Source organism: Neoarius graeffei, chromosome 1 (assembly GCF_027579695.1).
Source record: "Neoarius graeffei isolate fNeoGra1 chromosome 1, fNeoGra1.pri, whole genome shotgun sequence".
NCBI lineage: Eukaryota > Metazoa > Chordata > Actinopteri > Siluriformes > Ariidae > Neoarius > Neoarius graeffei.
In genome coordinates, this window is record NC_083569.1 from 80,654,357 (window position 1) to 80,673,703 (window position 19,347).

Sequence of the window (19,347 nt, forward strand, 5' to 3'; positions counted from 1 at the left end):
CGCGTGCTTTTGCGAGCTCGTAACAATGTAACTGTGTGTGTGTGTGTGTGTGTGTTTTCTAAAAATGCCAGTCTCTGCTCCATAGTTACCAGTGGCATAAATTCCGATGGCAGTAAACCGGTTACCACACGGCCACTTTTATTCAGATTCTCAAATATAAACTACAGTAGGGTGTTTTTTTTTAAAAGACATTTTCCCTACCTCGAAGCCCCCTTCTTCTAGTCGTGTGTGTATGTGTGTGTTTTTTTTTTTTTTTTTTTCCTGCGGCTAGCTGAAGTGTGTGTGTGTGTTCTTCACTGGGCACGTTATCAGCGAGTGGGGACTTGTTAGAGAGAACACACACACACACACACACACAGAGGGGATGTTTCAGTCAGCACTGCACGGCTAGATACACAGCAAGAATGCAAGAGGGAGATTACAAGCTGTTGGAGAAAATAAGTCTGTGCTCTCTTGTGTGTGTGTGTGGTGTCAAGTCAAGTCAACTTTGTCAAATATGCTATACATGCTCGACATACAGCACAGATGAAATATCAGTCCTCTCTGACCCACGGTGCAAACAAGCAATGCAATAAGTGTGTGTGTGTGTGTGTTATAGGACATCCGTAATGCAAATGAGCAGAATAATTAAATTAGTAACAGACGGATTCAAGGTGAATTAATAAGTACGATCATATTTTTTATTTATTTTGTGGTTATTACGCCATCTAGTGGTTCATTTAACTTTCGCAATCATGGCACTTTTTTTTTTTTTTTTTGTAATAAACCAGTTTGTCTTTTCTGGCTTGCCGTAGTTGTTGTCAAGGGGTTTAGAGAATCCAAAATGGCGGCGCCCTTGAAGCTGCTCTGTACTTCAGGTAAGATGTTATTCAGAATGTAGATGCGTTTTAGAGGGGTTTCTGCACTTCACAGTCATGAAGGTGATGATGTGCTTTTGAAATGAGCATCAACTCTAACTTTATATTCATTATAACCCGCGTGTTAATGCTCTAAAAGTGGTGCGCATATTATTAGCTAGCATCGGCGGCTCAGGATACAAGCTCCATGTTACAGGTTTGGTCCAAAGCTGCATACTTGGTTAATTCAGTATCATCATCATCATCATCATAAGTGATCCTAGAGATCTGATTTCATAAAACACAGCTCAGTTTTGTACGGTGCCTAACAGTAAGTGATTTGGTCAGTTTATTTATTTATTTATTTATTTAACTTTGCCAAGTATAATACACAGAAAAATATACAAAAAAAATGTATAAACAAAATAATAAATAACAAAAATATAATAGGCAGGACAGCCACAACAGCAAATGCCAATTACTGTGGCCCCTAACATGAAAAAGACAGTAGACAATTAAAAAAAAACTGTAAACATTACACAAAATTAGAAACAACAAATTATTGGTCGGGGCGGCACGGTGGTGTAGTGGTTAGCGCTGTCGCCTCACAGCAAGAAGGTCCTGGGTTCGAGCCCCGTGGCCGGCGAGGGCCTTTCTGTGCGGAGTTTGCATGTTCTCCCCGTGTCTGCGTGGGTTTCCTCCGGGTGCTCCGGTTTCCCCCACAGTCCAAAGACATGCAGGTTAGGTTAACTGGTGACTCTAAATTGACCGTAGTGTGAATGGTTGTCTGTGTCTATGTGTCAGCCCTGTGATGACCTGGCGACTTGTCCAGGGTGTACCCCGCCTTTCGCCCGTAGTCAGCTGGGATAGGCTCCAGCTTGCCTGCGACCCTGTAGAAGGATAAAGCGGCTAGAGATAATGAGATGAGATGAAATTGTTGGTCCAGCTAGACCTCGGGCATTATTGCATACTGGGCAAATGGATCGCCATGTCCTTGGGTTTTCAGGATCAAAGAAATCTAAGGCCTGTTCATAATAGAGTTTAACTTTAAAATCAGCTAGAGTAATTGTGCTTAGTCCGGGATAGTGTTCCAAATTCTAGTAATTCTACTTATGTACGATCTTTTGAAAGGTTACAGTTTTACATTTACTAGGCCTGAAAATAAGTACATTAGGATTACTTGTAGATCTGATTACACGAGTAGGTACAATAGGCTTAGGGAGAATGTCCGGATTTATATCTACAAGTCCATTAAGTGCTTTGAAAAAGAAAACTAAGTCCAGATATTCATGCAAGTAACATAGAGGTAGAAGTGACGTCAGAGTTAGGCGGTCTCTGTAGGACTCCGAGCATCTTGGCAGACATAAGATGAATTTTGTTGCCCTTCTTTGAACTCATTCCACCTTCCTCATCAGTTCAATAGCCTGTGGTGCCCAGATCTGTGTGGCATACCCCATTGAAGAGCGCACAATTGAAAGATAAAGTGTGCGGCGTGTGCGCATGCTCTGAACCTCTGCAGCACTCCTACGCAGAAACCCTAGGAGCTTGTTAGCCTTAGAACAGCAGTCGAATACATGTTTCGACCAGGTTAGATCACTCTTAATGGAGACTCCTAGATCTTTTTCGGTGTCAGTGACTTCCAGTTCTTTGCCATTGATAGTATAGTTAAACTCGATAGGGTTCCTTTTTCTTGTTATTCTTTGACACTTGCAGTTGCTCTCATTAAATACAAGTCCTGATTCTTCAGACCAGCGCTCAAGACGAAGGAGATCTTCTTGTAAGCATTCAGCGTCAGGAGAGTCAATATAATGATAGAGCTTAGTATCATCAGCGAAGCTTGCGATGCGAGATGACTTGACAACATCCGGTAGATCATTTACGTAGAGTAGAAATAGAACTGGTCCTAGCAGGGATCCTTGTGGAACTCCAGAAGTAACATGACGCTGGGATGACGTAGCGCCAAGTACAGTTACACGCTGCTGACGATCGTGGCGATAATCTTTGAACCAGTTTAGAGTTTATTACAATGCTGTAATTATAAATTAAACCGAGGTGGATGTTTGCACAGGAACAACAGCTGGGATTTGAGGTTAGAGCTCAGATATGACAGATACCACTTTTCTGAATCCAGATCATCGGTCCACTTGATAAGCCAGATCAACGCCACTGGATTAGAGATACAGCTGAACTCGGTCAGAAAGCAGATTTCCAGGAAGACTGATCAGAGGGAAACTGTAAATCTCAATAGGACACTCTTCAACCAGAAGGGGATGGGTCTGGTTCCTCTGAAGATTTACTCCTTATGTTGTCTCAGGGAGATTTTCATGGACACTGTTACTTCTGGTTTGCTCATAATGGATTTAAATTCACATCAGAATTCTGTAAAGTTGCTTTGTTACTGGGGCGGCACAGTGGTGTAGTGGTTAGCGCTGTCGCCTCACAGCAAGAAGGTCTGGGTTCGAGCCCAGTGGCCGGCGAGGGCCTTTCTGTGCGGAGTTTGCATGTTCTCCCCGTGTCCGCGTGGGTTTCCTCCGGGTGCTCCGGTTTCCCCCCCAGTCCAAAGACATGCAGGTTAGGTTAACTGGTGACTCTAAATTGACCGTAGGTGTGAATGTGAGTGTGAATGGTTGTCTGTGTCTGTGTCAGCCCTGCGATGACCTGGCGACTTGTTCAGGGTGTACCCCGCCTTTCGCCCGTAGTCAGCTGGGATAGGCTCCAGCTTGCCTGCGACCCTGTAGAACAGGATAAAGCGGATGCAGATGATGGATGTATGCTTTGTTACTGAGTCTGAATTATACAGTGGTGATCACTCAGCAAAGATCTGGCACATTATATATTAACAGTCCGGTACCTTAAACAGGAATGGACAGTGAACACAGAGGCTGTCTGCAGGAAGGACCAGAGCCAACTCTGTGTTTTTTAAGAGTCTCAGGTCTGTGTGTGTCTGAGAGAGAGAGAAAATTGCTCCACATGTTCTCTCAGTGTCTTGGAGTGTGCGCCTTTTATGGTGTGGAGTAAAGAAAAAAGTCCTACATTCTTAAAAATCATCGAGAAAACAAGTTCTGTCATTCAGATAAATCTGGATCCTCTAAAATTAGTGGTAGAGAGGACAGTAGAGTCCAGATGATGTGCAAGGCGAAGCAGCACTTTAAATGACGACACTACATGGTACTCTGTAGTGTCCCTTGGCAAGATGTTCTGTTGCTGAGACCGCCGCAGAAGTATCTTGTTGCTTTGATGCTAGAACTGTAGCCGACTTGACTAAGTGGAGCCGTTGTATGGTTTTGTTTCAGAGTCCTCTGTCTCTTAACCTTTGCCTAAGGCAGCTGGGCCATAGAAGGTTCACGCTGCACGCTGCATGCTGCACGCTACACGTTCACGTGAAGAACCGGACCCTGGGCCATTAAACTTCATGCTTGGATGTTCACGTGTTGCGTCTGTTCTACTTTGACCGAGTAACCAACAATATGGACTCTTCGGATGACGACGATTGCCTCATTCTGCTTTTACTGAGACAGAGGAAGAGAAAAAGGAACAGAATTTGGAGCCGAGAACACTTCCTTCTGAGAGAAACCCGTGGTGAATTTCACCGAACATTCTATAATCTGCTTGACAATCCCGATGAAGAACTATTTTTCAATTATACCATTCAATTATATTTTTTCTGAAGTTTTCCACTGAAAGCATAGAGTTATCTCCCTAGACCCGTTCTGATTGGCTGGCACGGCGGTGACCGCATGCATTGACTGGAATTTCCATCTTCACGCCTAGAAAAAAGTGTGCATGTTCATTTCACGCTTCACGTGTGCAGCGTGCAACGTGAACGCCGTTCTATGGCCCAGAGCAAGTCATGCTACGTTTGTCCACTTTTCTTTACACGCGTGTAGCGTGTAGTGTGCAGCATGCAGCGTGAACCTTCTATGGCCCAGCTGCCTAAAGAGGTACCAACCTACAAGGCAGCAGATGGATTTGAAATCAGATGCTGTGTTTGAAATCACTCACTCCTTCACTACTATCTAGGGAATTCTATGGCCCAATCCCAATTCTAATTTCTACCCCTACCCCTCCCCCTTCCCCTCCGCCTTCCCCTTGGCCCTTCCCCTTGAAACTGAGCTACAAGGGATAGGGCTTGAAATTCAACTCTTACGTATTGGGATAGCCCTTCAACGATCGCATACGTCATCGTGTACCTCCGTCAGCGTTTACGTTAGCAAAACGCGACCAAATGCGTCATTGGCTGCGACCAGCCGCTACAGTCAGAGGCAGAAATCTCTGCTGGCAGGGTGTGATTTGTTAACTAACACCACTGAATGGGATATCTTTGGCGCTTCGTGCACCACATCCGACAGAATGAGGTGTCAGAACACTCATGTAAACAATAAAAGCAAGAATAACAGAACAAAACGTACGCAGTCAAGCAACCGAAAACAATACTCACTCCCAAAGCTTTTTAGCAGCAGCTTGGATTTCAGAAATCGCTGCTCATTCTCAGCTCGAAAGCGAATCAAGCGGCGTGTTTCCTCTGGATAACAACTTAAAACACGTAAATAATGGAGAAAATACATTTATGACAATCTTTCGCCGCGGGAACCGCCATCTTTCTGAAATCCGCATGAAATCTCGCTGAAATCCGCATGGCATTGTGGGAAATCACTCAAACCCCTTCGTTCGGAGTCTGCTCCAGGAAAATCTCCGTTTGGAGGGGTACAGAAGCCCTCCCCCTTCCCCTACCCCTCCGCGTTAACTGGGATTGGGATACCCCTACCCCTTCACGTGAACACGCAAAATGGAGGGGAAGGGCTAAGGGGTTGGTCCAAGGGGTGAAATGGGATTCGGCCTATATAGAGGACTATATAGTGAGCTCATTGATAAAATAAAAAAAAAAAAACTTTCGGACACTATTCCGCTGTGCTGTTATTTATGTTATTACTGTCGCACAATTAAAACATGCCAGATCAGTCAGCTGGTGGGTTTTCAAAATAATAAACACATGCTTGCATTTTTGTGATCAGTGCGTATTATACTGAGCGTATTTCCCACATTAATCAATACAAAGTACTTTGTGTCTGCAGCATCTGTCAGTTCTTTTAAATCAAGGCTGAAGACTTTCTTCTTTGCCGCTGCCTTTTATTAAATCAAATTTGAGGCTTTTGATTAATTCCTCGCTCTGCGCTGTAACTTTTATCCTTATATTTTATCTTATTCTATTTTAGCTTATTTTCTGTTCTCTTACTATTTTTAATTAAATATTCTCTCATTGCTGCACTGGGTGCTCCTCTTTGTCATCTGCCATTTTTCTTTCAGCGCGATCGCAGTGCATGATGGGATATATTGCTTGGTTAGTGACCATCGGTTGTACACTACTTTGCACGATGCATTGTGGGATACTATGAGTCCACTGTATAGGGTGTAATAATTCTCACTTTACATTTGGACAGCACTACAAAATGGCAAACTCACTATGTAGTGAGTGATTTTGGACACAGTAAGAGTTCTCTTCTCCTATCCCAGTGCGTTGGCTAGACTAGCTACCATGGGAAGTACCATGCAGGCATGTTGGAGGACCAATTCTGTTAGTCGGGACGTTTTCCTGAGCTAAAGGGCCCTTGCTGGGATAAGGTGCTCCCCCTCTACAGCTTGCAGTTGCAGTTTAATATCATACCCAGGACGAAAAGTCCAAATCTCCCATCCTCTTCACAGTGCACTTATAAGTTTGAGGAGAACTTTGAGGAACAGCTGATCCTGCCAAGGTGTAGGAAGGAGCTCTTCTCATGCACCGCTCACTCTGAGACTGTACAAGCTGTCTTAAGGAAGTCTGGACTAGAACAAGTGCAATATTTGTGGTATCGCCAGGGTGGACAGATCATACTACGTTCATAGTAGGGTAATTCTGTGCCAAATCACCAGAAGGCTCCTGACTTACCATCTCAGATTTGCTTCATAATTTTTTATTTCGATGCCCTTGTAACTAATAATCACTGTGCAAAATTTTAGGCCAATATCTCCACTAGTTTTGGAGATATAAACTATGAAATAGTTTTCTTCACAGCACCAACTTCATATTTGGTACATATATCAATTAGACCTTGCTCTTTTCACTGATCTAATGTGTTTTCTGGTAGACCTTCTCAGATTTCTGCTATAAGCATTCAAAATACAGACGCGACAAGCTTTTTTCCATTTTTAGGGGCCTATATATGAGACAAGTATAATTTTTGTCACAGATATAACATGTTTTCCTGACAGTACTATAACATGTCTCATATATTAAAAAGAATCAGACATCTGGTGTCATCAAATCTGGAGATATAGAGAGCCAAAAGTGTTACCATGGGCAAATGCGCATTCCAGGAAGCCATATTTGGCACGCCATAAATCTACAAATGTGTCACATACAAAGCTCTCCTTCTGTGTACAGAGCCTTATTATATCAAAGAATCATGTGTGCAAATCTGAACCATTTAGTGTGAACAGTTCAAAAGTTAATAGCCATCAAACTATGGATGTTTGATTGTAACACTTGTTTTTATGCTAAATATGGGGCCACGCCCCCTTCTTGAAGGCTTAATATCTCTGAAACTAGTGGAGATATTGGCCTAAAATTTTGCACAGCAGTTATTAGTAACAAGGACATTAAAATAAAAAAATGAACAAAATCTGAGATTTATCCACACCTGCATCTTATGTATTGTATTTTTTATTTCTCCTGCTCTGTAACTTCTTTGTACATTTATGCTCCTCTTTAGTGTGTTTTGCTTTTTATGGCTGCTGGAACAAAGATTATTTACTTCCCCTTATGGAATGAATAAAGTATTTATCTAGCTAGCTATCTAGTGGATAGCGAGTAAAATACTGTTATTTAACTCACTAATATTACAGAACATCATACATTCAAGCAAGACTTTATAGAAGAAATATAATTCTCAAACATTTTTTAGTCGGGGGGGAAAAAATCTATGGATCCTCCTTATGATGACAGCTCAGATTATTACATTATAGTACGGAAGGTCTTAGGAATATAATCCAACTATTCTCATTCTAAGCACACTGGGGTGAAATGCTGAAATAATATTTATATGTTGGTGCTATTAGAGCTTTTTATTCCTGAACTTTTCACCCACAGAACCCAAAGCAATTACATTGTCTTGAAATATAGATTTAAAGCATTTTGTACCAGTTAAACAGCACTTTTTTTGTCCAACAACGTTGAATTTTATTGTTAAATGTCTATGAACACGTCTCTTACTACTTTTATGACCTCTGTTGTTTAAAAAAAAAGTCTACTTTTTTCCCCGTCTGTTTAAAGTTTTAAGGCAGACTGTGCGCCCGTTTTCATCTACATGTACAGTTCATGCAGGGAAGAAATGGAGACTGGAGTAAGTAATCAAAATTCCTGTGTGATCTGTTTCTGTTTCTTTCTACATCCTGAAATGATGAGTTAATCTTCGAGTAAGATTACAGTGAATGACTAACTTTACCTGTGTTTTATTTTTATATATATATATATATATATATATATATATATATATATATATATACAGGAACGGCTTGGCCTGGACTGGATCAGAGTACGGTCCGTTAACAGATCTTCCTGACTGGTCATATGCAGGTGAAACATGGAGAATTGACTCCGATTTGTCCATTGCAACAGCATGTTGTTTAGTCATTATTACAGTAATAGGTTTGTATGCGGGGCGGCACGGTGGTGTAGTGGTTAGCGCTGTCGCCTCACAGCAAGAAGGTCCTGGGTTCGAGCCCCGGGGCCGGCGAGGGCCTTTCTGTGCGGAGTTTGCATGTTCTCCCCGTGTCTGCGTGGGTTTCCTCCGGGTGCTCCGGTTTCCCCCACAGTCCAAAGACATGCAGGTTAGGTTAACTGGTGACTCTAAATTGACCGTAGGTGTGAATGTGAGTGTGAATGGTTGTCTGTGTCTATGTGTCAGCCCTGTGATGACCTGGCGACTTGTCCAGGGTGTACCCCGCCTTTCGCCCGTAGTCAGCTGGGCTAGGCTCCAGCTTGCCTGCGACCCTGTAGAACAGGATAAAGCGGCTAGAGATAATGAGATGAGATGAGGTTTGTATGCGGGGCGGCACGGTGGTGTAGTGGTTAGCACTGTTGCCTTACAGCAAGAAGGTCCGGGTTCGAGCCCCGTGGCCGGCGAGGGCCTTTCTGTGTGGAGTTTGCATGTTCTCCCCGTGTCCGCGTGGGTTTCCTCCGGGTGCTCCAGTTTCCCCCACAGTCCAAAGACATGCAGGTTAGGTTAACTGGTGACTCTAAATTGACCGTAGGTGTGAATGTGAGTGTGAATGGTTGCCTGTGTCTATGTGTCAGCCCTGTGATGACCTGGCGACTGGGCCTGTAGTCAGCTGGGATAGGCTCCAGCTTGCCTGCAACCCTGTAGAACAGGATCAAGCGGCTAGAAATGATGAGATGAGATTTGTATGCACACATTGACAAATCCATGATGCAGCCTGACTGTTTTCATGTGCAAACTTGTTGCTTTGTTTTTGGAAAAAATGTACACTTCCACTCATTTGGCTGCTTTGTGTATCTGTCTTTCTCTGTAGATGGCAGACCTGCACCTCCACTGAAAGGACAAGTCAGGAGGCAGAAGCAGAGGGAGGACTTTGCAGTACGTTTTCTGTCAACAGTGATCTATTTCCCAAAAGAATCCTTTGCTGTAGTTTTCCATCATTATAGCTTTGTGCAATGAGCCAAGTGTCAGTTGACTGAAATAATGACATGCTTATATCAGATACACAGTACCAGTCTAAAGTTTGTACACCCTTCCTCATTCATAGGTTTATCTGTATTTTGACCATTTTCTACACTGTAGAACAATACTGAAGACGTCAAAACTATAAAATAACAGATATGGAATTATGTGATAGATTCTTCAGACTCGCCACTGTTTACCTTGATGATGCTTTACACACTATCAGCATTATCTTAACCAGCTTCATGAGGCAAGGCAAGGCAAGTTTATTTATATAGCACATTTCATACACAGTGGCAGTTCAATGTGCTTTACAGAAGTAAAAGCAGAACAGTAAACAATAGAAAATAAAATTACATAAAGTAATTGGGGAAGAAAAGTAATAAGAATTAAACAATAGTAGAAATAAAATAATAAAATGAAATAAAAGTTCAAAAAAGGAATCAGCCTCGAGATTAATTATTATTATGGGTTTAACTCATAAAGCGCGCTCTTCCCGTGGCTCTTCCACGAGGATCACCAAAAATCGTCCCGCAGAGAAAATCTACGAGGATCACCAAATAAAATCGTCCCGCAGACAAAATCTACGAGGATCACCAAAAATCGTCCCACAGACAAAATCTACGAGGATCACATAAAGCGCGCTCTTCCCGTGGCTCTTCCACGAGGATCACCAAAAATCGTCCCGCAGACAAAATCTACGAGGATCACAGTAACAAAGAATTAAAGTAATAGTAAAATCATTAAAATCCAAGATTAAAAAGAAATTAAAATAAAGAAAGTAAAATCATTAAAATCAAAATTAAAAGAAATTATGTTAAAGGAAATTAATTACTTAGGTAAAAAGCAATCAAGTGAAAGCATCTGAAAACAGCTTTGTCTTGAGCCTGGATTTAAAACTAACAACAGTAGGAGCATTTTTGATCTCATCTGGAAGTTGGTTCCAAAGCTTAGCAGCATAGCAACTAAAGGCTGCTTCACCACACTTCGTTTTGACAGCTGGTATTACTAGCAAGTTTTTCTCCTGTGATCTTAGAGACCTAGTTGGTGCATATAATTGAAACATATCCAGTAGGTAGCTGGGTCTTATGGGTTTTATGAGGTAGTCACCTGGAATGCTTTTCAATTAACAGGAGTGCCTTGTCAAAAGTTAGTGGGCGAGTTTCCTGCCTTCTTAATGTGTTTAAGATCAAACAGTAAATAATAATAAAAAATACAGCAAATAGCCCTATTCCACAACTGTAGCAATCCATATTATGTCAAGAACCACTCAACTAAGTAAAGAGAAACAGTCATCATTACTTTAAGACATTAAGTGTATTTTAATTAATAATAATGCATTGAATTTGAAGGTGTATCCAAACTTTTGACTTGTGCTGTATAATGAGAATTTATATTTCAACAAGGCTGAATTCTCCTTTCAGTACTTCTCATAGTTTCAATTATTATTATTATTATTATTATTATTATTATTATTATGGAAAATCCTATTTCAAGATGTAAATAGGATTGACTTATTATTATCACAGTAATTTTTTTTCCTCAAGGCATTTTAATCAAGTTGAAGTGAAATGGCCTTTCGATTTCATAAAATCGGTGAAATTTGGTCATTGTTTATTTCTGTAATATCTATTTAAAAAAAAAAAAGGCCATTCTGTGGCTGGGAAGTTCTTTAATTTGAGGGGATTCCCGAGCAAATAATTTGCATGACTGTACAAAGCGAGCGATTTCAAGCAGACAGAGGAAGTTCGTGTGCGCATACATCAGTTTGCCTTCTTCTTTTGGGTTTTACAGCAGCTGGCATCCAGTGTTGCATTACTGCCATCTACAGGTTTACAGTGGTGCTTGAAAGTTTGTGAACCCTTTAGAATGTTCTATATTTCTGCATAAATATGACCTAAAACATCAACAGATTTTCACACAAGTCCTAAAAGTAGATAAAGAGAACCCAGTTAAACAAATGAGACAAAAATATTATACTTGGCCACTTATTTATTGAGGAAAATGATCCAATATTACATATCTGTGAGTGGCAAAAGTATGTGAACCTCTAGGATTAGCAGTTAATTTGAAGGTGAAATTAGAGTCAGGGGTTTTCAATCAACGGTATGACAATCAGGTGTGAGTGGGCACCCTGTTTTATTTAAAGAACAGGGATCTATCAAAGTCTGATCTTCACAACACATGGTTGTGGAAGTGTATCATGGCACGAACAAAGGAGATTTGTGAGGACCTCAGAAAAAGCATTGTTGATGCTCATCAGGCTGGAAAAGGTGAAAAAAACATCTCTAAAGAGTTTGGACTCCACCAATCCATAGTCAGACAGATTGTGTACAAATGGAGGAAATTCAAGACCATTGTTACCCTCCCCAGGAGTGGTCGACCAACAAAGATCACTCCAAGAGCAAGGCATCTAATAGTCGCCGAGTTCATAAAGGACCCCAAGGTAACTTCTAAGCAACTGAAGGCCTCTCTCACATTGGCTAATGTTAATGTTCATGAGTCCACCATCAGGAGAACACTGAACAACAATGGTGTGCATGGCAGGGTTGCAAGGAGAAAGCCACTGCTCTCCAAAAAGAATATTGCTGCTCGTCTGCAGTTTGCTAAAGATCACGTGGACAATCCAGAAGGCTATTGGAAAAATGTTTTGTGGATGGATGAGACGAAAATAGAACATTTGGTTTAAATGAGAAGTGTTATGTTTGGAGAAAGGAAAACACTGCATTCCAGCATAAGAACCTTATCCCATCTGTGAAACATGGTGGTGGTAGTATCACGGTTTGGACTTGTTTTGCTGCATCTGGTCCAGGACGACTTGCCATCGTTGATGGAACAATGAATTCTGAATTATACCAGCAAATTCTCAAGGAAAATGTCAGGACATCTGTCCATGAACTGAATCTCAAAAGAAGGTGGTTCATGCAGCAAGACAACAACCCTAAGCACACAAGTCGTTCAACCAAAGAATGGTTAAAGAAGAATAAAGTTAATGTTTTGGAATGGCCAAGTCAAAGCCCTGATCTTAATCCATTCGAAATGTTGTGGAAGGACCTGAAGCAAGCAGTTCATGTGAGGAAACCCACCAAGATCTCAGAGTTGAAGCTGTTCTGTACAGAGGAATGGGCTAAAATTCCTCCAAGCTGGTGTGCAGGACTGATCAACAGTTACCGCAAACGTTTAGTTGCAGTTATTGCTGCACAAGGGGCTCACACCAGATACTGAAAGCAAAGGTTCACATACTTTTGCCACTCACAGCTATGCAATATTGGATCATTTTCTTCAATAAATAAATGACCAAGTACAATATTTTTTGTCTCATTTGTTTAACTGGGTTCTCTTTATCTACTTTTAGGACTCGTGTGAAAATCTGATGATGTTTTAGGTCATATTTATGTAGAAATATAGAAAATTCTAAAGGGTTCACAAACTTTCAAGCACCACTGTACCTTTGACCGTGCACTGACAGTTCTATCATTCTGTCGCTAAACGAACAGCTGACCGCACCGAGGTGCTCGCTGACCGCCGATATTTGTTAGTTTGGTCCTGTGTTTCCTTTCCTTCACAACATAAAGCATTTTCTTCTCGCGTTCCGTTACTGTCGTTGGTCTTTCACGGTTCATTTGTACACTCACGTCCTCCGTTTTCCTCTCCTGTTTCAAATTTGTATCGCAGAATGCCTTGTGCGAACAGGGAAAGCCCACTACGTGATGCATGACGTAGTATCTTGAATTGGGTCATGGTGAAGCAAGAAAAATAGCAGAGAATTTAGGGCCATGTGGCCCTAAATTCATTAATTGTTCTATTTAAAAGAAAAAAAGCCTGATTAAAATTGGAAGTCTGTGATTCGAATTCAGTAGTTTTCAGTCCACTAAACAAAAATCATCAGGTGTTAGGGAAAATTCTTTTTATGACCTGCACTTGAAAAATCTGAAAGGCAGTCTAGTTAAGAGTATTTAAAATGATTCCTGTTTTCTAGCAGGAAGGTGGATTACATCAGGTCAAAGCAATAGACATGCAAAAGCATGACTTTATTTACTTTGCCTTTATTGTGTGCCAATGTCTCATGGTTTCTTTTAATTAAATATCCTAATCAACAAAAGGAGCCAGAATAGTAAGAACGGTGAGTTATTCCTTTTCAACACGTACACTAAATACTGTACCTAATAAGAAATGCCAGCAGCATTTTTAGTCACATCTTGTAACAAATGATTAGTTGATGTCCTGTATTGCTGTGTACAATGTGCACAGCTTGAATTCTCAGATGTTCTGTAATAGCAGCAGTGATGGTCGTGCTGGCTGCACGGTGAAGCACCGTTCTTGTTTCTATAGTAACAGATTGTTCACAGGGACTAAAAAAGAAAGAAAGCACAACTTTATTCATCACACACTTGTGAAATTTCCTCTCTGCATTTAACCCATCTGAAGCAGTGAACACACACATGAGCAATGAGCACACACCCAGAGCAGTGGAGCAGCCATGCTAACAGCACCCGGGGTGCCTTGCTCAAGGGCACCTCAGCCCACGGCCATCCCATATTAACCTAACCAGATGTCTTTGGACTGTGGGGGAAACGGGAGCACCCAGAGGAAACCCATGCAGACACGGAGAGAACATGCAAACTCCACACAGAAAGGCCCTCGCCAGCCACTGGGTTCGAACCCTGAACCTTCTTGCTGTGAGGCAACGGTGCTAACCACTGTGCTGCCCTAAACCTGGCTGATACGCCACGCGATCTAAGGCTAATAATAAACACATTAAAAGTGTGATGCTATTGTACATTTTTCTTTCTTAAATATTCAAAACAGTGAAGTTTTCTGGAAGGAAGTGTTTATTTAACCTTAATGGAAGGAGACTCCAGTGTCAATGCTTTGTAAGAGTCAGTTTTCAGACACTGAAAGGTCTTCAGGACCTGTGGTGTTGTGGTAACATGACAAGCTGTTTTTTTTTGTCTTAACTTCCAGATAAATCTAGAATAGAGGCTCATAAAGGAATGACTATTTATAGCTGCTGTAATGAAAGTTAGTTGTGATAACAGGAACTAACTTATTTCATGGACGTTCCACAACATTAAATGTAACTATAAACTGATTTAAAAAAATATATAACATGACATTCAATGATGAATAAAATCTGCTCTGGTATATGAGGAATAAAACTTGCTGTTTTTGGTAAATCATTAACTCCAGGGTCGTTTAAGCATCACACCACCCTCTCGTTGATTACTTTTTTTTTCACCTCACATCCTGTTGCATTTTATTCCTTACTTATTCAGAAGAAAATAACCGCAAGGCCGTTGTAGATGATGATGATGATGATGATGATTTGTCTTTCTGCATTTTACAGAGGAGAGCAGTGAACCTGAGTGCAGAGGTGGACCAGGGGATCAAGACATGGAGGGCAGAAAAGGAGATGCAGGAGAGAGCAAGGGAGCAGCTAAAATCATCTATGCTTAAACCTAAAGGAAAAATGTTATTAAAGAACAAAAAGGAATAAACAGTGAAAAATGGAAAAATATGTCTCTCATTGTTAGTCAAATTAAATATTTTATCATTGCCTTCCACACCAAGGGCAGATGTACTCAGACACTGGTCTTCCCTGATGTTGGGTCTTCCTTCTTTGTCTCTTTTCTTTCCACTCCTGGACAAGTGATTTTTTGAAAACAGACGGGCCTTGCTGCACAGCCTGCTTCCAGGCCAATCGCTCACTGGCTAGAGCTTCCCACGTATTTAGATCAATGGACAGAGCTTTCCGATCTCTCTTGCACGCGTCTTTATAACACAGCTGAGGTCTGCCTGTGGGGTGCTTTCCCTACACTAATTCCCCATAAAGCAGGTCCTTGGGGATATAGCCATTGTTCATTCTCACCACGTGACCGAGCCACCACAAGTGTCTCTGTTTCAGCAATGTGTGCATACTGGGTATCCTGGCTGTCTCCAAGACAGTGTTGTTAGGTACTTTGTCCTGCCAGGTTATGTTTAGAATGTGTCGAAGGCAGCGCATGTGGAATTCATTCAGCGTTTTTTCCTGACAGGCGTGAAGGGTCCATGACTTGCTGCCATACAAAAGTGTGCTTGTGACGCACGCTCTGTACACCATTGTTTTGGTATGTTCTGTCAGCTTCTTGTTAGACCATACCCTCTTTTGTCAGCTTAAACATGGTAGTAGCTGCCTTGCCGATGCGCTTATTTAGCTCTGAGTCAAGGGAAAGAGTATCGAAGATTGTCAAGCCGAGATACACGAAGTCATGAACAACTTCCAGCTCATGACGAAGATTTTAATGATGGGAAGTGAGTACACATCCTGTCCCATGACTTGCGTTTTCTTCAAGCTGATAGTCAGTCCAAAGTCTCTGCAGGCCTCGCTGAAGTGATTCATGAGCTGTTGAAGATCTTCACGTGAATGAGCTGTGATTGCAGCATTGTCGGCAAATTGGAAGTCCCGCAGACATCTCAGCTGGACTTTAGATTTCACTCTCAACCTGGAGAAGTTGAAGAGCTTTCCGTCAGACCTAGTGCGAGGATAAATACCTTCTGTAGCAGTTCCAAATGCATGCTTTAACAAAATGGAAAAGAAGATTCTGAATAGGGTTGGCTCAAGGACACAGCCTTGCTTCACACCACTACGGATGTCAAAAGGGTCTGATGTCGTGCTGTCAAAGACAACAGTGCCCTTCATGCCCTCATGGAAAGATTGAATGATGCTGAGGAACCTGGGTGGATACCCAATCTTGGATAAGGTCTTGGAAAGGCCATCCCTGCTGACCATATCAAAAGCTTTTGTGAGGTCAGTGAAGGCAATGAAGAGAGGCTGTCGCTGTTCCCTGCACTTCTCCTGCAGTTGACGGAGGGAGCAGACCATATCAATGGTTGACCTATTGCCTCAGACACCACACTGTGACTCCAGATAGACTCTCTCTGCAAGTATCTGGAGCCTCTTGAGTGCGACTCGAGCAAAGAGTTTTCTGACAGTGTTAAGGAGGGAGATACCCCAATAGTTATTACAGTCACTTCTGTTGCCTTTGTTCTTATACAGTGTGACTAGACAGGCATATTTCATATCCTGTGGGACTCCACCTTCTTTCCAGCAGATACAGAGGATTTTATGCAGCTCATTGTTAATTTTCTCTTTACAGCGCTTCAGGACTTCGACAGCGATGCCGTCTTTCCCGGGAGCTTTGCCAGAGGCAAGGGAGTCCAAGGACACATTTAAGTTCTTCAAGAGTTGGTCCTCTGTCAAGCTCCTCCATTAGTGCAGTGGATAACTGCATATTTCATTAAAATCATTCAGATGGTGAAACAAACATCAAATTTGGCACAGATACTCTTCAGAGTCCTGTCTTTCTAAAAAGGGCATTGGCCACGCAAAAAATTCAAAATGGCGGCCATTTTTCAAGATGGCCGCTGGTGAGTGACAAATTTAGGTTCTTCGTGTAATATATTTCCATGTATTTGCTCTTTTAGTATTTTTTTGCCCTTATAAGCTCATTTTGTGAAACATAATATTTTCTGTTACCATCACAGTGTAATATAGCATCAAATATGGTAGCCAAAATGGCTGCCGCACAATGAAAACAATGATATTTCTTTGACAAATAAAGCCAAATCAAGCAAAAAAAAAAAAATTAGGGAGTGGATCTTGGCTTGCATGATTTCATATCCCATAAAACATATCTTATTGACAATAAGATAATAGAAAAAAAATCAATAAAGAATGGTGGGGGAAAATCAAAATTTTAAAAAGAGTGAATATCGGCACACAACCAGGGCACACTGGTGACAGTCACTGCTGTGTAACTCAGCATGGGGTTCAGTGTCTGCTGATCTAGCTTTACTAATCCTATAGTATTAGATGGGTCTGCTCTAGTCCATACATTGCCACCAAAGAGAGGGAAAACCTTTGACGGCTATGCACTATTGGACTTTCTGCCAGTGATACAGTCCTACAGTAGCAAACACACTGCCACACATCTTGTCTTTGATGTATACACCACATCAAGTCTCAAAGCTGACACCAGGATCCAACGTAGCCAGGGAGGGAGGCGCAAGGTGACAGACAAGAACACCATTCCATCCAACTGGCGCAATTTCCTCAGACACAATGACAACAAAACTGAGTTGTTCCAATTCCTGGCAGACAAGGTTGCCCAGATGTCTGCAGCAAACCTGGTTATTGTGACAAAAGGATCTGCTGTCCTCAGCACCCATGAGACTGGCCTTCAGGAGCTGGACAAGTGCACTCATGAGGAAGCTGACAGTCGCATCTTTGTGCATGCGAAGTATGCTGTGGAACATGGGAGCAAAGCCATTGTGATCAAGGCAAATAACACAGATATTGTCATCATTGCACTGAGTGTCTTCCACATACTTCAGAGTCTGGGGTTGGAGTACCTTTGGGTGGCATTTGGCCAAGGCCAGAGCTTGTGGTGGATCAGCATCCATGACATGTGTAAACATATGAGCCAGGAAAAGATCTCTGGCATCTTGTTCTTTCATGCCTTCACAGGCTGTGACACCGTCTCAGCCTTCAGGAACAAGGGCAAGAAGACGGCTTGGCAAACGTGGGACATCTGTCCTGAGGCCTCCCCTGTATTCTCCAAACTGAGTCAGTACCCTCTCACAGTAGAAGAGGGTGACCTGCAGATCCTGGAGAAGTTTGTCATACTCATGTATGACAGGTCCAACACTGCTGCCACTGTGGATGAGGCCAGGTTTGACATGTTTGCAAGGAAACAAAGGCCCTATGAGGCCATTCCACCAACCAAAGCAGCTCTGCTTCGACATACAAAGCGTGCTGCTTACCAGGCTGGTTGTGTGTGGGGCCAAGCAACCCAATGTCAGCCAGAACCAGAGAGTCCTGCTGACTGGGGATGGCAGAAGTCAGGTGAAGCATGGCAGGTTTTCTGGACAGCCAACTCTCCCATAGCCAAGAGTTGCCAACAGCTAACCAAGTGTGGCTGCAAAGCAGGCTGTCGTGGCAGGTGCAAATGCTACAAGCTGGGTCTTACCTGCACAGCTTTGTGCAGTTGCAAGTGTGAAATCTAAATCTCTTTTTTTATATCTCAATTTTTTTCTATATTTTTGTATTTTTTAAATATTATGGTATAATTTTTTTTGTTTATATATTATATAGCCAAAACAATCACAGTAACATGCCCATGTTCAGTGTCTTGAATCCAGGTATACATGATATCTTTCCTATGGTTACTGTTTGTATGACCAAAATATTTTACCCTATGGTATTTTTGGTGGCCAACTTCGATGCTGTCTTGACCCATGTCATGGCCAGTTTGGCTCGAATAACATATTAATAAACTTCCTTGATTAAAACACATCATTGGATCAAAAAATCGTGTCTCTATCTGAATTAGTTGCTGAGGTATTAAGTTTTTTACCATTTGTGGCCGCCATTTTGGACGCCATCTTGGATATTTCCCAAGCAACACTTTCTGTAACTAAAATTACCTGTATGCAGCAACTTATCACCCAAATCCATGGAGTTGAGCTCAAAAATTCTGCATACTTTGTCCATTATGTAACCTCATCCAATCACTTTCAACCACAGATGTCGGCCATCTTGAAAAATGGTCGCCATCTTGGATTTTCATGTGGCCAATGCCTTTTTTGAAAAGAGCAGGTCCTGGAGACAATCTGTGCCAAATTTCATGCTTGTTTCACCATCTGAACGATTTTTACAGTTATCTGCTGTACTACATCACAGGTAGAGACTCAATAGCATTCAGCGCTTCTTCTATTACTACATTCTCCCTAGAGTAAAGCTCGGAGTAGTGCTGCAC

At 41.9% G+C, this 19,347-nt stretch overlaps 1 protein-coding gene across 2 annotated transcripts in view; it reads left to right on the forward strand.

Moving 5' to 3' along the window:
• Nucleotides 1-15,066, forward strand: part of mrpl52 (mitochondrial ribosomal protein L52) — a 15,974-nt gene extending 908 nt beyond the window's left edge. Inside the window, exons 1-5 of one of the 2 annotated variants that reach the window (XM_060936571.1) lie at nt 795-857; nt 8,143-8,212; nt 8,378-8,445; nt 9,402-9,466; nt 14,898-15,066. In XM_060936571.1, coding sequence (XP_060792554.1) covers nt 824-857; nt 8,143-8,212; nt 8,378-8,445; nt 9,402-9,466; nt 14,898-15,047 — 387 coding nt within the window. In that variant the 5' untranslated portion in view covers nt 795-823 and the 3' untranslated portion in view covers nt 15,048-15,066. Of the gene's footprint in view, nt 1-794; nt 858-8,142; nt 8,213-8,377; nt 8,446-9,401; nt 9,467-14,897 lie in introns of those variants that run through there. The other variant, XM_060936629.1, reaches the window with a different exon arrangement.
• The last annotated feature ends 4,281 nt before the right edge of the window (nt 15,067-19,347 follow it).